At 35.4% G+C, this 24,124-nt stretch overlaps 1 protein-coding gene across 6 annotated transcripts in view; it reads right to left on the bottom strand.

Annotated features, from left to right (window-relative positions):
* LOC143222236 (uncharacterized) overlaps window positions 1-24,124 on the bottom strand; it is a 44,855-nt gene that overhangs the window by 19,824 nt on the left and 907 nt on the right. For 5 of the 6 annotated variants that reach the window (XR_013012113.1, XR_013012114.1, XR_013012112.1 and 2 more), the window contains exons 3-4: window positions 20,115-22,680; window positions 19,358-19,526 (exon numbers count right to left, since the gene is read on the bottom strand). Coding sequence is in view for 3 of the 6 variants with exons in the window: in XM_076448461.1 (XP_076304576.1) it covers window positions 19,358-19,526; window positions 20,115-22,487 (2,542 nt within the window). In the remaining 3 variants the exon portion in view is untranslated. The remainder of the gene's footprint in view (window positions 1-19,357; window positions 19,527-20,114; window positions 22,681-24,124) is intronic. The other variant, XM_076448460.1, reaches the window with a different exon arrangement.

Here is a 24,124-nt window from a genome sequence, read left to right as displayed (position 1 = left end):
ATGGCCAAGAAGGTGGAGGAACAAGCAGAAGTGCTAGATACTCGGCAAAAGCTTTCACCTGGAGTTTCGGCGATGCTCCAGACATCAGCTATCTCTTGGCCATCAGAGAGTAAGATCGAGATGGGGGACAGAATTGTAGTGCCCACTGACCTTTCGAACCCTGTCCCATATGATCTTGAAACTGGTGGTAGAAGTTATGCTAGTTGAAAACTTAATCCAAGATTTCTTCTGGCTTTGATGTCTTACCCACCTAGCATGTGCATGGGCCCGTTGGAAAGCGATGCAGTTTGAAAGTGTGGGATATTTACAGAAAGTATCCTAGGCCCATTTTTGAGCTTTTAGTGCCATGTGGCAGGCAGGATTCCACCACAGATGAGGATATCGTGAAAAATGTGTCAAGGTTTTAGGAATACACTGAGCAGCTGCTTGTATTATACAGTCAGTTACCGCTGCCACACAGTCATCTATTGATGGCTGATTGATGATGGCAGGATCAAGTTCTGCAAGAGCAGTGAAAGTGGACCAGACTGCTTGATCCAGCTTCCACCGGAGCACATGGGTAGGGTGGCATTGTCCACGGCTAGTCTCTCCCAAAAGTTTTGGAAAATGATCACTGCCTATTGGATTATTGTCAACCCTCCATGAAAAATGGGAGAATAATGATGGGGAGCAAACCGAGAGATCAATAGCGGTAAAGGACTGAGTAGGTGCATGAAAATAAGTGAAAAAACCAGTATTGAAAAGAGAAAGATTGTGATCAGATAGCATACGCTCTACAGAGCGACCCCTCCTATCAATTACAGCACTTCCCCAGAGGGGATGATGTCCATTAAAGTCCCCCAGGATTAGAAAGGGAGACAGCAACTGTTCAACAAGAGCATCAAGGTCTGATTGATCATATGTCTCTCCAGGGCACAAGTAGAGAGAATAAAGAGTGATGGTATGACCCAAGGAAACACAGATGGTTATGGCCACCAAGGGTGTGTTGAGTGACAAAGACATGGTGGGCACATGCTGATCAACCAACAGTGCCACCCCTCCATGTACTCGTCCATCACACAGCCTGTCATTTCTGTACAGAGAAAACTGCCGAAAGGTGACTGTATCGGCAGGTTTCAGAAATGTTTCTTGCAAGGAAAGACATACAGGATGGTAGGAAGCAATCAGTGTTTTGATGTCATCCAGATTAGAACATAAACCTCAACAGTTCCACTGTATCAAGGTGGCCATTTTTAATGACAGGTAGGTGAAGTGGCTGGAGAACCCTTCTGTTTATGACCACGTCTTTTTTCCTTACTGTCCTTATTCAGAGGAGGTCTATTGACCTTCATGGATCCTACCCTCATGGGCAGGTCTTTGTTGTTGGAAGGGGATTCCAGTGACTGAGAACATAAACAAATGATTGTTTTGCATCTTGGGGAGGAAGAAAAAGATGTATCTGAAGAAATGCCTGTATTTGATGTGGATCTTGGGGTTTGTTGGATTGTATGGTAGGAACAGAGATGGGTGTAGAAGTTGATTCATCAACCTTTTTAACTATGGAGGTCAAAAGGCTCTTCATATGTTTTGAAAATGATTCTCTTGGAGTCACAGAGAGATCTGTCTGCGCTCCCACTGGAACGAAGTGTAGCAGCATATGTCCGAGATGAAGTAGCAGACAGCAATTTCTGAGCCTCAGGATAACTAATGTTATGAGTCGTTTTCAAATGCTGCACCTCTTTTTCCTCCAACCATTTTGGGCAAGAACGAAAGTATGAAGGGTGAGAACCATTGCAGTTGACACAATGTGAGTCCGTGTTACACTCACAGGCATCGTGGTCCTTGCCACCATAACGAGCACATGTCAGGGAACCACGACATGATGTCTTTGAGTGGCCAAAGTTCTGACATTGGAAACATCAGAGATGGTTTGGAATGTACGGCCATACCCTGCAATTTAGATAACCTGCCTTGATGGAGGTAGGTGCCCGTGGTGATGTAAATGTGAAAACAAGGATATTTGTCAGCAGTGTAACTCCATTTTTGCAAGTGGAGATGTGCCTCACTGCAGAAACTCCTATAGTGGAGAGACCAGCGAGAATCTCTGACTCGGGGGCATTCTTCAAATCCCACTCAACAATAAATCCTTGTGATTAATTCAAGGTAGCCTTTGATTTCAAGAGGAGTTCACTGTGTTGGGATGTGGATATTTCAACCAATATATCTCCAGATCAAAGCTTCTTTATTGACTCTAGAGAGCCATCAAGTCCCTCTAGTCACTTCTGAATAAAAAAGGGGGAACTTGCCCTAAAGGTTTTTCTAAAAGAGAATGTAATATAAGAAAATGAGGTACATGTGTTACAGATGTTGAAGATTGCTGCTCAGAGTCTTCAAGACGGTCATTTACCTATTGACTGTTTTTTCACTATTTTATTTAAATTTTTTGTAGGAGGATCCATAGGAAAAAAGGAAAATTTCGGTACCCACTGACCCCACCCACCATGGAGCCCTACGAGGGGATGCACTACAATGTCATACAAGGACATTGCAGCAATGCCAGGGTTCTGTGAGCACTATACCCAAACACCAGCATCAGACACAATGTCCATTGAGAACTTCCAACACTGGTACTAGGGTCAACAACTCTAGCCCAAGTGGACCAGCCAATTGACCCAAGGGGGCCACCCAAAGGCTGCCCATCTACAGGAATTCAATGGCAAAGTGGTGTGTTAGGGTTGGACCCCTCAACCACCAGGATCCTCTCCTCCCCTTCATGGGTCACCACGTATGACAAACACGTAGGTGGATGTTTAGATCACAGAGGAGGTAACCAGAAAGAACAGAACCTTCCCTGGGAGGTCCCCTCACCACGTACAGGAATCCACACCCAGGGGTCACAGAAAAGAGTGAAAATACCATATTAGACACTTCTAGCCACCACATTTTACATAGTAGGAGTTATGAACACAAGGGAGTTTATGCTTTCATGTTTGCACCTGAGATACAAGTTTTTCAAATGTTTCTTTTATAATATAGTTGGACAAATTGATCAACATGGGCACCAGCTGATGTCTGTTTCACTTCACAAGATTATTCAAATATTTTTTCTCCTGTTAGTCACTAACCAAGACAATAAATGGTACTACATTTAAAAACCATATCATAAATTAACTAAAATAGACAATCATCTTGTCTTTCTCTATAAGTATAAACATGATTCACAAAGAACTTAAAAGTCAAATTACCTGTTCATATCTCACAATGTTAAAGTTTAATTCTGAAACTAAGTAAATCTATGCTCAAAGATAGGATCAAATATTAACATATAAGTATGTACAAGACAGCACAACACTAACACTATGAACAAGAGATCATGTATTTTACACGACTTTATAAACACCATGAAACCATATTAAAATTCTGAAAGTACTTAATGTAACTTCAAAAAATTTTAACTTTTATCAAAGATTAGACATCTTCTGTAAAAATATGAATTGTTTTGATTAAGAATTTTTTTCTAAAGATTTGTCTTTAGATACATAGAGTCAAAGTGTTGATTGCTCCAAATGCAGTGATTTTCATGTCAACATTAAAAATACTTGTTTTCATCTACACACTTTGAAATTTTATTTGCATAATCTCCAAGACCTCCTAAATAAATATTAGATATTTTTATTCAGTAAACTTCTGCATTTTATCTGTTATTTTCTCAACCCTAACTCTTATGGATTTGGTCAATTTATTCAAGCTTGTTATCATCATAAAAAAATTAAAACATTTGAGGTTATCCTTATTTTTTTCTAGAATGACTGCAGATAGTAAAATAAAATTACTATCATTTATTCTGAATAGTGTAATGTTCACAGCAGTATATATCTGTTTATACTTAATTTTACTTTTTGATTACCCTTTGAAGTATGTCTAACAAACAAACCCACCACACAAATTGTAAATCACTTTGTGAATGCATAGTTCATGTTACCATAATGAATGATGTAATGCACAGACTGGTCATGTGCATAACCTCATGAAGAATTTCTGTTATTATTATTATTCATTACCTTACTTAATATAATTTAATAAGTTTCTAATTGTTACATTTTAGTTACTTGTACAACCATAAATAGACAAGAAAACAAGAAATATTATACTTACCTTTGACCTCATTTTTATATGCTGTCAGTGGTGGATGAAATTTAAGCCTACTATTTGTTTTATAATGATGCCACTAATACAGTAAATAATATTTATTTACTTAAGTAATGCATCCAGAAACACAGAACGATAACAGTGCAAAGCAAAGCAATGTCTTCTTACTATTAATAATTAACTGGATTTCTAACTATAATAAGAGGGACTATTTTTTAGTAATATCTACATTATAATGAGCAGCCTACATTAAATTTCATACTTCAGAGAGAGGTGATAAATAAGTTATAGAAGGGGTAAGGCTTGGAGGGCATTTCATGTTTATATTTCCTCATGTATTTGTAATATAGTTTAATTAACTTTTGATTGTAACTCTGCAAAAGGTTGTGGCACAAAAACTTTGTCCTACCTATTTAGAGAGGGTTAATTGTCTATATCAGAATATAGGCAATATAAAAGATAATATACACTATAAAGATATTCAAAGTTATTCAAACGTAATATCAATAAACACAGTCAAGTACTACAGAAATTCATACACTGATTCTTAAAACAAAAAAACTATACACAACTAAACATACAGTAACAGAATAAGTAAATGTTATTAGCAAAACTTGAAGAAAGTGTACTGTGTAAAGGACAAAATAATCACCCATCTTAGATAAAGCTACAACCATAAAATATGTAACTTAAGCCCACTAAATAATAGTTATAATAACAATTCAGAATTAAATCAAAATTTGCAGTTTAGGAAACCATAAAATGTAAACCAACATCTATACTGGCTTAACAGAAAAATATTGCAACAGAAAACTTAAAATAGAGACAATGCTGAAACAGTTATACAAACAGACAGAAAGAGATAATGTTCTGTACTCATGTACAAAGAATAAAGTATTGAACAGTAAACAGCAGTTAAAGATGACCACTACATGATAATGATATTTTGTTCAAAGATTAAAATGATGTAAATCTTCATGAAGCATCAGAAAATGCACAACAACACCATTAAGGTACTACCTAGAATACACAAACATCTTTTACTACTGTGCAGGGATTCATCATGTAACCACTTAGCTAGATATTTTGTATTTGCATCATAATCATTTATAGAAAAAACATCTTCAGATGCTAAGAACACAGTATTCTTTGTACAGAATATAAAATAAGCATGATAATCTCATCAGATACGATGATCAGATTTTAGGTATCAAATTTGAATTTTCCAACACATGAAGCACTACAAATACTACAACAACAACTTGAATATGATCCATCTCTTGAGAAATGTACCAAATAATCAATCCCCACATTATTAGAACTCACCAGCTTCTGTATTAACAAAACTTACTTCTAATATGGGGATAAATACTAATAACAATAAAAAGATTTACTCTATATCCTCTACATGGAATATTTCAAAGATAAATTATTTGTTTTCATATATCAAAACAAAACTGCTCAAGGGTTATCTAAGTTAGCCACCTAAATTTGAAATGTCAAATCACATACCACCAACCCTTTGGGCTACTCTCATCAGAATGAATATGAAGGTTTCACTTTCAAAGTCCCAAACTGTAAAGAGTAACTTTTACTGTGGTAATAAGATGTATAACTGGATTTCCAAATCAACAGTATGGTATAATAACCACTAATCTATCCTATGCCCTCAAAGATAACACCATTAAAACAGACACTCCAAGACCCACATTTTGACTCAAATATGCTGATGATATATTGGAATACAGCCTCAAATTACAGACAAGACTGCAGAATTTTTTAATCACCTGAGCATATAAAATTCAGTCATTCAGTCAAACAATTCACAATAAAAACAGAACAAATTAATTGTTCATTCCTAGATTGACAGTTATAAAGAAATCTAACTTGTATACTAAAACACTGGGATATGTCTTGACTATATAAAAAAACCACCCCCAATGTTGGAATCATACCTATTTCTCTGAGTCAAAAGGATTTGTAATATATAAGATATTAAGAAAGAAAACATATAGTTACAACTATCCTTTACAAAGAATACTCTGAATTATCAGTAAAAATAAAATATACCAAGAATAAAAAATGGTAACACTTAAAATAGTATGAATCAAAACCATCTATAAACCCAATCAAAAGCAAAACACCATTTATAATATCTTTGTGAATGTGGACTCCAAAATACTCAAGAAACAAAAAAACAAAAAGTTAGAATTAAAGAGCATAATAGGCTTGCAAGACTTTCTAATATCAATCTATACTATAATCCATAAATTAGATAAGACTACAAAATAAAATGGAATAATAAAAAAAAGGTATATGAACCCCATACATAAAATGAAAGATAAGTCTTCCACATCACCTAACTGATAGCACACTCTGTCAACATAGTACAAAAATAAATATTATACTCAAATAAAAATTAAACCTTTGCTTTTAGCAGAAAAGACAGAGTCAACAATGAAATCAAAGTTTACAGAAAGGCAAATAAAAAAATACAAAACTAAAAGCAACTTAAATGTATACGGAAAAATCAGAAGCAGAAACAAATGAACCCAAGCTAGTAAATACACAACAACATGCCAATGTTTACACAACCAACATAAAACTGTTAATTGACATATTAGAAACCCACGAAACAAAATGAAATGAAAATGTGGCATTATGTACATGTATAAACAGAAGAAAAATTAAAAGAAATTAATAAACAAAACCACTGTGAAAAAATACCTTCACAGAATATCAGTTGTGTTCAGCTCTTTTATTGCCATTTTTACAGATAAACAACTTTCCCAATCCCAAACTTAATGTTAAAGGTACAATAATAATAAAAAAAGATCTTATTAATATTTCAATACTTATTTGATACTTGAAAACAGTTAAATATAGTACGTGTGAAAGGGAATACTCTATTATTGGTGTTACACAATTCCAAACCCTCAGTGTGAAGAATAATGGTGTAAAAAAGCGTTGTCACACATGACAATTATGACAGAAAAATGAGTAGGAGCATTAAAAATGTTAATTAACTGAAGAAATGTGTTTTGTTGCTAACCTAGGAAGCCAAGTTTTGTATGATGGAAGAAAGAACATTGTTAATAAAATTAGAAATCCTGTTCTATGTAACAGTTGCAAGCAGATATGATGGGTCCTCTTGGAGACTCAAATTTATGGATTTGGGATAGTAGATAAAAGACAGACATTCTAGGACATGGTTGAATAGGATTGTCCTTCAGGTAGTAGGTTTGTTTTATCAATAATTCTGTTTGTAGTGTTGGTTACTTGGGTTTGTATACCATGGAAAGGATCATTTTCAGTGACAAGTTAGTAAAATGAGGCGTTGGATATATGATCTGAACTATACTAACATGGACACTACTGTCCTGCTTGCCATTACATTGTGCAACCCAGCCTGACTCTCTCCCGAGAGTGTACAACCAGTGATGGGCTCTCTAAATCAACCACCTGAATGACTAGGAACTAAAAGTGACAAGGATCTCTCTCCTCCACTCAATCAGGGAAATGGGCAGACACTCTCCCCCTCTGCTGAATTTCTTTTTGATAGATCACTAAAGATATAGCCTGGAATGTACAATGAAATAAAAATACATACCACCGTGGTGGTCTTGCAGATAATTCCATCTCAACGATGTGAATATAAAAGCTAAGAAACAGAAAAGTACCTACCTGTTAAAGAGAGTGGAAGCTGAAGAATGGTGATATCTTGAGAGATAGGGAATTGCCAAATGGTAGAAATAATTGGAGAAAATGAAAGTTGGTATAGTCCACCCATTCAGAAAAAAGTGACTGCTGAGTAAGGTGCTATATAAATCCCATTCATGAAGATAAAATAACAAAGACTTGGGTAAAAAAGAAAAAAAGAGAGATATGCATAGAATTTGAATGTTCAAAATGGAGACAGAAAGAAATGACATAAATGACAAACAGTAAATAATAAGAAAACAGATTGAGCTGATTAAAAATATGGTATTAACAGGAGCTGACAAGGAGTAACAAAACTCAATGCCAAGACACGTGGGAGAACACATAGAGGAAGATACCTAGGTAGAAAGAAATGAGACCAGTCACAGTTGAAGGCATTCCCAGCCAGAGTTTCTAGGTGAGGTATCAAGAATTAGAATATGAGACGCTTGGTATTTAGAGAATTGACAAAGACATTGCTCACTAACATGGCACTCTGGACCAAATACAATGAAATACCTCAAAAAGGAGTGACCACTCTGAAGGAAGAATTTTGTTTGTCTGAAAGTGCCTACCTGTAGGTTGACCCAAAACAAAATGTTCAGTGGTGTGGAAGCAAAGGTCCCTAAAGCAAGCCTTGTCCTGATGATTGATGTGTCAAACAACTGTAGAAACCATAGCACTTTCCTGGACAGTTGAAATAAGAAATGACTACAGAAGTATAGGCTTGGTTCATCATTAGATGAAATAAGAATTGCAACTAAAGATTCTGACAAGTCCAAAAAGCTGCATATGTCATCAGAATGTTAATAAATAAAGATCACCTATATCCAGCAGCAACAGAGTTCAAAGGTCATAGTTCAAAGACAATTGTTTGGTTTACTTTATTCATTGTTACATATTTTAAGAAAAATAAGTTTCATAACGTATTTCTAAAAAGTAATAATGTATAATAATTGAAATATGATTGTATAATAGCAACCCTCACAGAATTCACCACAATGAAGACAAACTATATACAAACAAATGGCCAAAGCATCACAGTATCATCACCAGTTCTAGCCAATATTTTTATGACACAAGTTGAAACACAAGTAATTAACACAGCATTACAAAACAAACACTTAAATTTTTCAATCACATTAACTCTATACATCCCAATATGAACTTCACATATGAACAGGAAGAAAGCAATCAAATATCATTTCTTAACCTCAAAATTACAAGAACCAATACACAATTTAAAACAGAAATCCACCAAAAAAATACCCATACTGGACTATACATTCCTTGGGACTCAGCACATGAAACAAAACAAAAACCCAACATACTAAGAAATCAAATAAACACAGCCACAAAACTATGCTCACCAGATAAAATTAACAATGAATTAGACAAAATAAAACAATACTTCATCAACATCAATAAGTTTCCTCCACAAACCGTAGAAAACATATGCACACACCTAGACAAAAAGCAAAATCAACTAAATATACCCCACGAATTAAAAAATCATAAAACCATATACTGCTGCATGCCATATATTCCCGACATCAGCAGAAAAATAACCAACATATGGAAAAAACTGGTAACAAAATATGACATTCCAGTTAATACCAAATTTATTCAAATACCAGGCACAAAACTAAGGTCTATACTATGTAAAAACTACACTGACAAACACAACACCAACATGATTTATAAAATACGTGATAACTGCCACAACTTCTTTTTTGTCACCTTCATAGGTTTTCGAACACTGCAAATCAAATAAACACAACATAACCATAGAAAACACCCAAATACTAAACAAAGAAACAAACATAAACAAATGCAAAAGTTATTTATACAACAACTCAAGCCCAAAATAAACCAATACAAAGGAGCACCTTTATACCTATATTAATAAATACAATCCAACGTCTATGCACACCCTCTACATTCCTACACTCAATTACGCAACTGCCTTCAAACATGTGGTCAGCTATCGATCAGTTACCTCTTTCTCTCTTTGTGAGCCTGAAAATGACCAAAGAAGGTCAAAACGTTGTTCACTCTTCTACATAGTGCTTTCTCTACGCATACCAGCCATTTTTACATATATAAGATGAGTTCGTAGAATTAATGTTTTATGGCACAAAGCAGCTAGGCTATTTGTGCCAAACATCTAGTAAAAAGGTAAAATTAAAGTAAATGTGGTAAAATTCACAAAAGGAAATGAAGGCAAAAAACAAACAAACAAATAGCATAAAACCAATGTTTATATCTAGTCTACAACGTTAAGACAAAAACTATAATAAGAGAAGTCGTAAAGCACTTTCTCCAGCATAATGGTAATTATCATAACCTGCCAGGAAGACCAACAGGTAAGTACAAAAACCACCATCAGTCACCTGAAGTTGGCCTTCCAGTCCTGGTTCTGAGTTATGTGACATTATGGCCATTTTCAAAAAAGTAATAAAAGTTTTAAAAGATATGCAGCCAAATTTTAATAATAACTCACCAGGATGACTAACAGGTAGTTCAAACAGCAGTGTTAGTCACCAGAAGTTGGCCTTTTCACTCCTTGTGTCAAGTTATTTAATGTTATGGCCATTTTCTAATTTCAAATCGAACTAGAGAGACTGTGATTCTTAAAAGGGAACCACACTAAAAAAGGTTTAATGTATAAATTAAAAAACTTAAATGGCATTAAAAATATTAATGGCCTTTAAAAAACCAAAAACTTTACCAAGATGGACATTGTCACTATCACCAATAACAATGTTCAATGTTATTGATCTTGGGACAGAACATATCTAAAATGGTGCTGTCGTTGAGAGTCATAACAACGGCAAGAAAGTAAAATGTAGCTTATTGTGATCTAAGTGTTACACAGACAACACACTGGTGCATCAGTTCCAGATAAAAGAAAAAGATGAGATTAAACTTTGTCTAATGCATAGTCTAGTTAGAACACCTTCCTCCTTCCAATCCTTACAGAAGCAAGATGGAAAAACTTGTTTTCGTGTTGCTCACTCCAAGTCAACTGCCACGGAGCCGAGCACTGAATACAGAACCATAGTCCATGTATGGAATAGGCACAGTGGTGATAGTGCCAGAGCAGACAGATTTAGCTGTGGTGTTGGCTGCTGTATCTACAAGTTCGTTCCCTCGAATACTAATGTGGCCTGCTATCCAGAAAAACTGGATAGAAGTAGACGTTAAAGAGAAATGGGCCAGTCAGTTTTGAATATCAGCGAGAACAGGGTGTTAACCAATGTGAAGCAATTTCAGGGCCAATAGAGAACTAAGTGAGTCTGTATAAATAGTGCAGTTTGAGTACTGCTTAGCTTCTATGTGATCCAGAGCAAGAGAAATGGCATCCAGTTCAGCAATGTACACAGAAGCTGTAGAGAGAATTCTGCATGCAATTACCGAACTGCAACAAACCATGGTGGAGACCACAGAGTCACCTGATCTTGAACCATCCATATAAATAGGAATGGAAAGATTGTTTGAAAGATGTTCAGTAAATAAAAGGTACTTCCAATCGGGAGTATCTGCTTTTCTCAGATGACTTAAAAATAGGTCACATTTGGGGACTGTAATAAGCAATGGTGAGATGAGCTGACCAGTGGATACTGCAATGTTATCCAAGGACATACCCAATTCATCCAACTGTGCCTGGATACGAAGGCCAAAAGGAACAAGAGCAGATCGTCTGTTCTGAAAAAGTATGACCCACTGAGGAAGGAGAAAAAATGCAGGTGGGATGCTTTGTTAATGAACGAAGTTTCAAAGCACATAGTAAAGACAGTTGCAAATGGAGGTGCAAAGAAAGTTCATGAGACTATGTATAAGCTCTGAACTGGGGAAGTGCAGAAAGCTCCAGTGCAGAGCCGAAGTCCTTGATGATGAATGGGGTCCAGAATCGTTAAGGCGAAGGGTCTGGCAGAGCTATAGACCAGTTTCGATCGAATAAGAGCATGATATATCTTTAGCATAGGACATCAATCTGCTCCCCACGTGGTGGTAGAGAGAACATGGAGGATGTTCAGTGCTCTTGTACATTTGACCCGTAGCTGCTTAATGTGTGTATAAAGGTCAGCTTACGGTCAAGGATAAGCCCCAAGAACTTTGTCATTAGGAAAAACATTCTCCTGCCAGATTCAGTTAAAACCAATTAGAAGAATATCAAGAGAAGCAGGAGATAGATGGCAAAGCATGTCATGGTGTACATCATCTGGTCCAATTGATGTACTGCCAGACTGATGAAGGGCCAGTTTCAGTTTCACCAGTGTAAAGAGACAATTATAGTCACAGAGACAATCAGCTCAAAAGGAAAGAGGTGATCGCTCTGCCTGAGTCTTGATGGCCAAGAATGTGGAGGAAGAAGCAAAAGTGCTAGATACCTGGCAAAAGCTTTCACCTAGAGTATTAGCAATGCTCTGGATATCAGATACTTCCTGGTCATCAGAGAGTAAAATCAAGAGGGGCACAGAACTGTAGTGCTCACTGACCTTTTGAATCTCGTCCAAGATGACTTTAGAACTGGTGGTAGAAGATATGCCAGTTGTGAACTTAATCCAAGATTCCTTCTGGCTTTAACATTTTACCCACCGAGTATGTGCACGGGCTCGCTGGAAAGCGATGCGGTTTGAGAGTGTGAGATATCTACGGAAAGTATCCCAGACCTGTTTTTGAGCCTTTAGTGCCATGTGGCAGGCAGGATTCCACCACAGATGAGGATATCGTGGAAAATGTGTCAAGGTTTTAGGAATACACTGAGCAGCTGCTCGTACAATACAGTCAGTTACTGCTGCAACACAGTCATCTATTGATGACTGACAGATGATAGCAGGATCATGTTCTGTAAGAGCAGTGAAAGTGGGCCAGTCTGCCTGGCAAGGATTTTTGTCGGCAATGTAACTCTATCTTTGCAAGTGGAGATGCTCCTCACTGCAGAAACTCCTTGGGTGGAGAAGCCAGAGAGAATATCTGACTCGGGGATGTTCTTCAAATCTCTCTCAACAATAACTCCTTGTGATGAATTCAAAGTAGCATGAGGTGTAACCTCAATAGGTATATCCCCATATGCCTTTGAATTCAAGAGGAGTTAACTGTGTTGAGATGTGGATGTTTCCACCAGTATGTCACCAGATCAAAGCTTCTTTACTGGCTCTGGAGAACCAGCAAGTCCCTCCAGTTCTTTCTGAATGAAAAAGGGGGACATTTGCCATAAAGGTTTCTCTGAAAGAGAATGTAGGATAAGAAAATGAGGTACAACAGGTGGTACAGATGTTGAATATTGCTGATCAGAAACTTCAAGATGTGGTCATTTACCTATTGACTCGCAAACGCAAACTAACGTGGCAGGGGTTTAGTTTAGAGAGAAAGAAATTGTAAGAATTCTCTCTCCAACTGGGGTGTTCAGGAACGTTGTGGTTCCTCTTCGTCCCCTTTCATGAAAGGTTATTAGGTTTAGTTTTTTTTATTTTTATAATTATTATTTATTTATTAAATAATTTTTGACTTTTTTTGGGTGAAGGAGGTCACTCTTAATGTTATCCAAGACCGAGGCAAAGGCAGCACCGGAGAGAACGGCCAGGTCCCGTCCTGAAAGGCAGAAGTCAAAGTAAATATGAACACGAACTCAAACGACCCGAATCAGGGTCTGGCAATAAACTTGCCTGGGCTGGGATCTAAAAATCCAATGTCTAAGTTTTTGCTGTGGGGGGAAACGGGAGTGCCCTGAGAAAATCCACTTTCACAGGACAGGCGCCGAAAGTTTTGCCTGTTCTGTGCCCGATATCTGAAAAAGAGAATACATATTTTTAACGCGAGTTTTAGTTCTTTAGATACTTTGTTGTGCAATTTGTGATTCTTGAAATATGTTGTAAAGTGAAATGTATTTTGTTGGTGCACTAGTTAATTTGTATAATGATGCCGTTAGTTTGTTTCTGTTTTCTGCTTTCAGATAATATTTGTGTGATATTTCCGTTAGTCTATTTCTTAGTGTTGGTAAGTTGCTGATTTGATGTATATAATTTACTGGCATGAATGATGGTAGACTGAATGCAGATCTTAGTATTCTGTTCTGTTGAACTTGGATTTTCTGGAGTGTGTTGTTTGGCATATTGTATGTTACTTGACATCCATACTCTATTAGTGGACGGATGTAAGCTTTGTATATTTGGATAATGGTGTTTGGTGAACATTTCGATTGTCTACTGGTTAGCGTCATTAGGTGTGAAATCTGTTTTCTAATTGATGAGTGTATATTGTTAGCATGTTTTTTTCATGTTAGTTTTGTGTCGAAAGTGATGCCAAGGAATGTGATGTTTTTGCTCATGTTAATGGTCGTATTTCAGAGTGATAATTTTATTTTTTCTACATTTTTTTTTTTTTAATTTCTTGTAGATGGAGATTGCTTGTGTTTTAGTTGGATTTAAAACTACTCTCCACTTGTTACTCCATGTTGAGACGTTGTTCAGTGATTCTTGTACACGAGACATGGCCATCACTGGGTTTCTGGAGTTGCTCCAGATAGCGATGTCGTCTGCGTATTGTGAATTATGCGTGTATGTTAGATTTGGGAAAGGTATGTCACTGACGAAAATAATATATAGAAGTGGAGGGAGGACTGATCCTTGGGGCACTCTTGCGGTTATATTAAATGATTTAGATATAGTTTTATTGACTTTTACTTGTGCTTTTCTATCTGTTAAGAAATTTGATATCCATTTAACTATAGTGGGATTTATTTTCAGGTGATTTAGTTTGTATTTGATGGCATTGTGCCATACGCTGTCAAGTGCTTTTTTGACATCTAGGAATACCCCAATGGTTACTTGCTTGTTGTTAAAAGCTTTATAGACTGATTCGGTGAGTCGTGTGAGGTGATCTGTTGTTTGCCTGTTTTTCCTGGAGGCATTTTGGGATTCTGGAAGAATATTATTTATTTCACAAAGGTGAATAAGATGGTTGGAGATAACCCTCTCCATCAGTTTGCCAAGGCAACTTAACAGACTAATGGGACGGAAATTATCTGGATTGGTCCTGTTAGTTTGTTTCTTTGGAATCGTGGTTATGATGGCTTTTTTCCAAGTGAATTTCTGGTGAATACATTGATTATGTGATTGCTTTCTTCTTGTTTTAGGGATTGTGTTTTTTATGGCTTTCTGTATGGCTTCTGTAACTTGATTTACATAATTGTCTAGTTCTGTTTTGTTGTTAGCATGTTCAATTGGGTGGGGTAGGTATGAGTCTAGTGTAGCATTGAAATTGAGCCAGTCTGTTTTGGTATAGATGTATGCAGAGGGAGTCACGTACACGCCACGGCAGGGTGACGCTGGTGAATCATACATGAAATGGGGAAGCGGTCATTCATGATTTCATCATGTACTTTAAAGTTAGAGATTCTGTTTACTGTGTCCTTGGGTGCTATGATGAAATCAAGTATATCGTATGAGCCATTGGCGGCTGAAAAGTGTGTAGGTGTACGGTCGTTTATTAGGTGCATTTTGTTACTAGAAAGAAAATTTTTTATACACAACCTTCTACGTGCGTTTCTGTTTCCTTTTAGTTCTGTATGCGGAGAATTAAAATCCCCAATAATAATTGGTTTGGGTTTGCGATTAACACATTTTTGTAGGAAGTTAATGTCAATATCTTTAGTGGGAGGACAATATATGGCTAGAATCGGGAATAGTTAGCCAGTTGTTAAAGTGTATATTACAAAAAATGGTTTCATTTATGTCAGATCTAAAGGAATCTTCTATTGAGATTAAATGCGAAATTTCTGTATTAAAGTAGGCTATTATACCTTTGTTGTTTTCTGAGTAAGGTATGCTGAGCGTGATGAATCTGGGGATTGTGGTATTTTGTTTCTCTGTGCAGAGTGTTTCTGATACGATGATAATGTTGGCATTTATGTTTGTTTATGTTGTATATTTCTATTCTTTTATCTTTGAGGTTTCCTTGGCAGTTGATGTGTAAAATTTTAATGTGTTGTATCATTGTGATGTTTTACTTCCCTTGCATGAATTTTAAGTGAAAGATGGTGTGGTTTGAGATGGGGAAGGTAAAAGTAATAACTTGCAAGGCTGCAAAGAGCCTTGAGTGATTTGTGCCTTGATTCAAATGTAGGGAATTCACTCAATTCTATTAGCATTGCTAATAAATTTGTGGTAAATTCCATGGGGTTGAATGTATGTGTTGTTTTTGAGCGTGTGACGTCTGCGTAAGTCCGTGTTGGTTGTGGCTGAGTGTTTATGTTTGTGATCTGTGTGTCTGTTGGAGTTTGTAGTAGCGGTTGTTTAGTGATGCGAGTGTCGAGGGTTTGTTTGTTACTGTTCGTTACTATTGACTGTTTTTTCACTATTTTATTTAAATTTTTAACTGGAGGATCCATAAGAAAAAAGGAAATTGCAGTGCCCACTGACCCCACCCACCATGGAGCCCTACAAGGGGACACACTACAATGTCAAGCAAAGACACTGCAGCAACGCCAGTGTTTTGTGAGCACTATACCCAAACACCAGCATCAGACACAATGTCCACAACACCTGTTGAGAACTTCCAACACAGGTACTTGGTTGACCCTAGCCCAAGTGGACCAGCCGACTGACCCAAGGGAGGCCACCCTAAGGCTGCCCGTCTACAGGAATTCAAGGCGAAAGTGGTGTGTTAGGGTTGGACCCCACAACCACCAGGATCCTCTCCTCCCCTTCATGGGTCACCACGCAAGGCAAACACGTGGGTGGATGTTTAGATCCTAGAGAAGGTAAACTGAATGAACAGAACCTTAATTTACAGGAATCCACACCGAGGGGTAAAAGACAGAGATGACTAAAGGTCAGTTTTATATTATTCGATACATAAATAAGTGCATTTGCACCACATCAATGTAAGTTAGGAAATGCTAACTGGATATGGCTGGTAGTTCAATAGGATAAAAAATAAGAAACATATATATCATTATGAGACTTAAGCTACTTAGACTGAACATTGGTATTTTTGTGTTATAACATGTAGTCATTCTAACACAAAAAAAGAATAATTTATTTCCTAATTTTAGGTAGTGGTTATGAGGTTGGTCAAGTGACAGACCCTCACATAGAAAATAACAAAATATAAAATCTTACTGAAAACACGCTTCAAACGTATTAAGGAGGTTTCAGAGATTACACAAATAGCATATGAGAATTTTGAGATGAAGAATGGTTTTTTAATCATAGTATGAAATAAATTTGCATTCAGACTAGAAACAGACAGGATATTGTCACAAACAAATCTTAAGTAAAAATATTTCATTAACAAATCTGATTTTTTTTGTGTAGAAAAAAGTTGTAATCTTTACTAAACATCTACCAAATTTTGTGAAGATACACATGTTCTATCAAAGGTTATAGTGTAAATACTTAACATGGGTAAATGTGTAGATGAACTTGTGTATGTTATACTGAACCTGTTGTAAAACATTTAAGACAATCTATCTCTAAAATTTACTAAAACTGAATGAGGACTTGCTTAGATGTTTAGTATTACTTTTCAAACCGTGTTGAATGCAAGGTAATAGTTCTTAGCAGAAAAACTTAAAAGTTTAAGCCTGTTTTCAAACAAGATTCAAGTTAGAGGGAGAAATCTTCAAACATGAACTAAGCTGATATAGAAGACTTATAGCTAACAAAGATAATTTCAATTTTTATTTTCTTGGGTAAGTAAAGAGAAGTGTAAATATTATATACATGGGGAAGTTGGCCAGTGTTTGATTTTAAATCTTGTGGATAACAAGTTACTTTTATAAGCTGAATACACTGTGCCCAGTTATTATTTTGTTTTTCTATTTAATGCTATGTCGTAAGTTCACTTAAATGGGATGCCATTAAAAAATAAAACAAACAACTTAAAATATATCAATTTATAATAAATACTTCTTTATACAGTTTTTCATCATGGTTCTTTATCAAAGCCCGAGCTTTTTGACAAAACTAGCTTGATTACATAGGAAGGTCAAAAACGTTGTTCTCTCCTTATCAATAAAAGTGTTAATACCCATATCAGCCATTCTGATATACAAATACGTAGTCTAAATAGCTCAAGTCTCATATTATAAATGTACATATATTTATTATTTTAATATACTGACCTTTCATCTATTACTAGCTATCATTACAAAAGCTGCAATGCTGTGGTGCATGTACACTCGTGCAAACATATCTAATAATATAAAAAAATTATCTTTACAAAGTAATCTGGCCGTTTTGTGTCTTAGTGGACTAGTATTTTCTAAAATAGTCATATTTTAGTTATAATACATTATATATATATATATATATATATATATACACTACATTATTACTATTTACAAACAAGTTCTTACACTTATTTTTCTTAAAACATAGAACAGTAAATAAAGAAGTATAGCAAACATTTATCTCTTCTAGTTAGAAACTTTGTACTAATTTGATGCTTGCTGTAGGTTTCTCAGCCTTATAAAATTTTGCCTGGGAAGGATGTGAAACAAAATAATTTCTTTAGGTTTTATATATACTGTTCAAAATTACCAAAAATCATAAATTTCTACATCAATACCACAGAATTCTACTATAATTTACCAAACTTAGTAACTAAGCTGCATCTGGGTCTAAAAAATATGAAATTTTTCACAAATGTCTTACCTTAACACTTGCAATCTAGAATGAAAAAGCCACTAGTGGAACATCCTGAGCTTTCAATTGGTTATGCACAAATCCTTGAGCAAAATAGGTGTAAGCAAGCACGTATTTTCAAAAATCAACCACCTTTGTTGATTTAATAAATAGGGAGTTCTTATTTTACATTCTAGCATGTCAATATTAGTAATTTCAGTTTCTAATTCATAAGAAACTATAAACTTTGTATTTAGACATTACAAACATTTAATTTGAATCAATACTGAATGCTGCATTTATCATACCACTTGACACACAAAAAATCAATATTTAATATTTCTTTTTTAATATTTAGTTTTATATTAAGAAATTAACTAATATATAATACCAAAATTTGAATTATATGGTTTGATACTGAACTTATTGACATACATTGATAATATAGTAGTCTAATAAAATTTTGAATGTGAGGAAACAAATGCAATAACATGGCCTTTAACCTATGCCAATATGATTAATGTGGTGTAAATTTCATGACTCTCTAATATGTAACTCTTTCTCATAATATCTGTTTACTTACAGAATTACAGGTAACAAGGTTTTACTAAATATTTAAAAGTGCTTTTCACCACAATCCATGAAGCTTTTAGTGAAAATACACTTCCAGCATACAAATCACAAATCCAAAAAAAATGGTACTATCTTCCATCATCCTCGAAATACATGCACACAACCAAAAAACTAAACAATAGGCTAATGATTTTATAGATTAATTATGTTTCTCACTCTTCATAATAACTAATATTATTAATATTAAGCATTGTAAATCTTAAAAAGAAAATAGAGAGAGAGAAAGAAATAACTTTACACAGATCTTAAATGATATTGCTTACCATGATCTTGTTCAATCCGAACATGTCTCACCAAACCATTTAGTTTAAATGTAAGGCTGAAAATGTAATGTTCATCAGAACTGTCCCGAACAACAAAAGATCCATCTGGTTCACTGGCCAACAACTTCTCTGCTGTTTCTCCACTAATAGGTCCCCAATACCAACCACACTGCAGAGTTTGGCAACCAAGAAATTTTACTGTTACAAGCTACCAATACCATCAAACTACATCATTATGTAAACAATACAAAAATCACATCAAAGACTCTTTTAATTTCAAGTCTAATCTAAATCAACTTAATACATATTGTTTGTTAAATCTTCTAATTAGCATTCCATACCCATTTAACAAGGTTTTTAAACCTATTAAATAAAATAAGCAATTGATGCTGTTTTCAATGGTTAAGTTTGAAAATATTTCATATTATGGTTTCTATTATATGATTCAGAAAAACAGCATACTGTATTAGGGATTGCAACATAATCTCAAATGAAGTGTTGCTTATTTGATATATGCTAATGCTGAATTGTATAATAATTGCTCTTTCTAATTCTCACCAAACACAAGTGAATAACAAAAATGGTTATTATAAGTTTCTATGACTTATTTATGTATATTTTCTTTCTTCAAAAACAATATTAACAACATGCTGACTAATATCTGTGAATGGTAAAAGTGATTAATACCAACTGAAATTCTCAGTAACACATCTAAAAGAAGCATAGCTTTATCAAATGCAAAACTTTCTTAACTTACATCTTTAACTTTCTGAATGCTTGCTGCATAGTCCATTTTTTTTCTTGTGTAACCTTCTAATTCTTTCTCAGATTTTGCATGAAAGTCTGTGGGGTGCTCTTCATCATCAGAAATGTCCCATCTTGATCTTTCTCGAGGGAGAGGTGGAAGAGCTCGATTCATAAATGGACTAGTGTCTTTCTTCTGTTGCCCATTTGTTCTAGGTCGTTGTTTTGGTCTGTTTTTTTTTGTGCTAGATTTTTTAAAACCAAACAAACTTACAAGTACTGCTTTGACAGAAGCTGGAAAACTCTTTCTATGAGAAAATTTTTCAGTTCCAGAATTCTTTGATCTGTGGCTTCTGTTGTCACTTTTCTTTTTTGACTTTTTATAGTGAAAGTTCATTCCAAAAGAACGTTTGACTAGAGAAACTTTAGGTCCCATGGAGTTGTTCAAGTGCTCCTGTTCAAGAACTGAAGAATCAGTGATGGTCTCAGGAGAAGGTTCTAATGTTAATAGAGAGGTACGAACTTCTTCTAATGTCATGTGAATTGGTTCTTCTCTGGAAACATTTGAAGCTGCATGTCTGCTAGCAGCACCTGAAGCCCAAAACAAGTCCCATGGCACACTGTGCCGCTTTAAATCAACTGAAGTTTCAGTATCTCCACCTACAGCTCCTACTTCCTGTTCAGTCACTAGGGTGCTGCTTGTTTTTGTTTCCTCTGATATTCTTCCTGAGGATGAAGCTTCTGTAGCTCTAGCATACAAAACTGACTGAGACTTCTGGCATCTTTCTTGTTCACTAGAGATAGTGATTGCTTGCATTTTGCTACAGTCCTTTCTCTTTGATGAGGGGCATTGAGATGTTCGACCTCTAGTTACATCACTAGTACTTGAATAACGAGAAACAGATGGAGACTCGCTTGTACTTCGTTGGCTCTGTGAACTTCTAGATGGAGGACGTATTGATGGTGATTCTAAGGAACAGTTGAAAAAAGATGGTACATCATTTTGTGAAAGGCTACTTTCTAAATGCTCTTTAAAAGCTGATCTTCTACCACTGTACTGACCAATTGCTACAGCTCCACTGTGTAAGGACTCAACACTACTTCTATATTCATCACTGTCTAGACTCACTGGAGGTGGTCGAACAGGTTTTGGCTTGACTACTGTGGTGTATCTTGCAGATGGTTCACTACGAGAGCGAGAGGATTTGTAATGGCCCTGAAAATTAGATGAACTAGCCATTTTATAATTTCCTTCACTGTGAGCAGTCCGTGGTAATCCATAGCTGTCTTCACTCCAGCCTCCAGAAGATGTGCTATAGCTTGCCTCACTACAGGTTTCATCTTTACGTATGCGAAGAGGTCTTATTCCCCTAGGTGGGCGGACAGGAGGAGACATGCAACTAAAACCATGAAAATCTCCTCGCTTCACTGGTGCCCCAAGAAGAGAAACAGAATCTTCAAAGTCAGTGTCTTCATCTTTTCTGAAGGGAGGGAATCCTGTACAAAAAGGAATGGCATCAATGGGAGTAGCATAGTCTCCATCATCAAGACGAACAGACAGCAAGGCCTGAGCTACAACAGGGTCTGGTGAAGTACGAGCAGGAGAGCTAAACATATGAACAGAATCATATACAGATGAGTTTAAGTAAGTGCTACAGTCAGTGTGAGAACTGCCTTCATCACAAGAACCTAAGTACTCTCCATCATGGCTATTATCAGTTTGAGAGCTTCCTTCATCACATGATCCAGGGTCTTCCCCACAATGATTATTTTCAATGTCCTTTGATGAAAGCCCTTTTATTTCCTCAATACCAGAACTAAGTAGAACACCACTGATAATATATTTGCTTTTGTCAGCACCACAAAAATTTGGACCCATATTTTTTTTATCAACAAGATTTTGGCATTTAATCAGCTGGGAGAGCTGATTACCTTTCTGATCAATGAAAGATGAGTTAATAAGTTCAGCACTGTCCACACAATTCATTGGTGATTTTGGACTAAGCAGACCAATGTCATCTCCAGATTCTTCACTGTGAAACACATCATTTCTCCAGATTTCTGTTTCTCTTCCAGGAGATTGAAGGCTATTGGATAAAGACAGTGGGCGTGCATTATCTCCCTCAAACCCACTATCAGTGCTAACATTTGGTGACTTCAGAGTTCCATTCTCAGCTGCAGTGACAGTTTCTAAATGACTGTTTATTTCAGGAGAGCCAAGCTCATCTAGCTGTCCACAAAGCTTTCCTCCATGATTTGTAGAATCTACTGATAGGAGTATATGTCTTGAGTTCTCCTCCATTTTAGCTTGTTTTTCCAATGATATGTGTGGATGATGATCGGAAATCTGCCATGTGACATAACAGGAAGCACTAATAACCACCATGATTAATTATCACAAAGTAACCATAGTTACTGTTTTCAGTCCTGCTGATCCTAAGCACATTATATACAAAACAAATAGTTCTAGGGGGCATTTTTCACAATTTTCAATTTTTAAATGTCAGTTTTTAATACATACAAACACTCAAACCATCTGTAGTAAAACTGAAATGAACCCCATGGCTAGAAGTTGTTTGCTGTAAACACAAAAAAGAAACAAAAATAACAACAGATTACTAGTGGTATTAGAATTAAAATTGGGTTGTATAAAGAGGTACAAATTTGGAAACATTGTATCGAAGCTGTTAAAGTCTTATAAATAAACTGCAGTAATTCCAAGAAATATTCTTTATGGTTATCTTCAACTCCTATATTTTAAACTTGATTTGCAAAGTATTTTTTCTCTTTGATTTTCTCTTACAGTATTGAACATATCCAACATACTATTAACATTAACAACAATTAGTCAATGAATCTGAATCATTTTAGTAATTACACAGTAAAGAAGAAACTCAAGTTTCCATCTATTAATTACTATGTTTTTACATCAATTAATAAAAACTACTGAAATGTATTTCTCATGCTCCACAAAATACCTACAGATTTTTGACTAAATATGTTTACATCATATCTTTATACTAACATTAAATTGTATAACATGTTTTATCACTAACTTAAGTCATCCAAGCAACATGCTGTAGCTGATAAAATGGCAAAGAGAATTTTAATTGTATCTCATAACTAGTGAATGCAAGTTTAAAATAATTATAATGTCCTAATATAGGACATTGGTTTGACCACTCTTGAAAGACTGTTTTCAACCTTGGCTCTGTACCTTGGCAACAACATTGAATTATTGTTGATTCAGAGCAGGGATACTAACATGACACCTAGAATGAATAGGATGTCATACAAGAATAAGTTAAGATCTCTGAAATCATTTTCTCTTGAAAAATGAAAGGTCAAAGGAGATCTATTTAATATGTATAAGGTTTTTTTAAAAAAAACTGATAGTGTTAATGCATCATCTTTTTCCATACTTAATGGTGAAAATGGGAAACATATATAAATTTTAGTCTTCACCTAAGACAGCTATATTTTCCTAACATGTTAGCTGGCCTATAGAATGGGTTGCCTTTTGATGTGGTAGATGCAGTAAATTTAAGGAAAAACTTTTTAAATATTTGAATGATAAAGGGCTGGCTCTAAAAAATTATTTTGGAGTTAAGTACAGTGGATGTGAAGACATAAATGGACCAATAACTTGCTTGTCCTTACATTGCATATACATTTGTTACTGGATATGGAGTTTGTAGCTTTGTTTGAAGGAAATGGTCATGTTTTGGTCTTGGATATTCCATTTTCAATAAATCATTTTTACAACAATATTATAGCACTTAAACATACAACAACAATTTATGAAAATTACACAAGTTGCATTTTTGACAATATAATACAGCCAAAACAAGTATGAAAGCTTTAGGCTAGATGTATGCATACATTAATAATCAAGTTCTAAAAACAGTACTACACATTCTTTTAAGGAGGCTTATAAAAAACTGTTAACAAGTAAAGGTTAAAACTTTTTTTGTGTGTGTGTTATTTGGTTGTCACAACTTTAATTCCCCTCAAAAGTAAATT

The sequence above is a fragment of the Tachypleus tridentatus genome, chromosome 8, assembly GCF_004210375.1.
Source record: "Tachypleus tridentatus isolate NWPU-2018 chromosome 8, ASM421037v1, whole genome shotgun sequence".
NCBI lineage: Eukaryota > Metazoa > Arthropoda > Merostomata > Xiphosura > Limulidae > Tachypleus > Tachypleus tridentatus.
The sequence above is the reverse complement of the archived record's forward strand: the minus strand, read 5'-3'. Positions and strand labels throughout refer to the sequence as shown.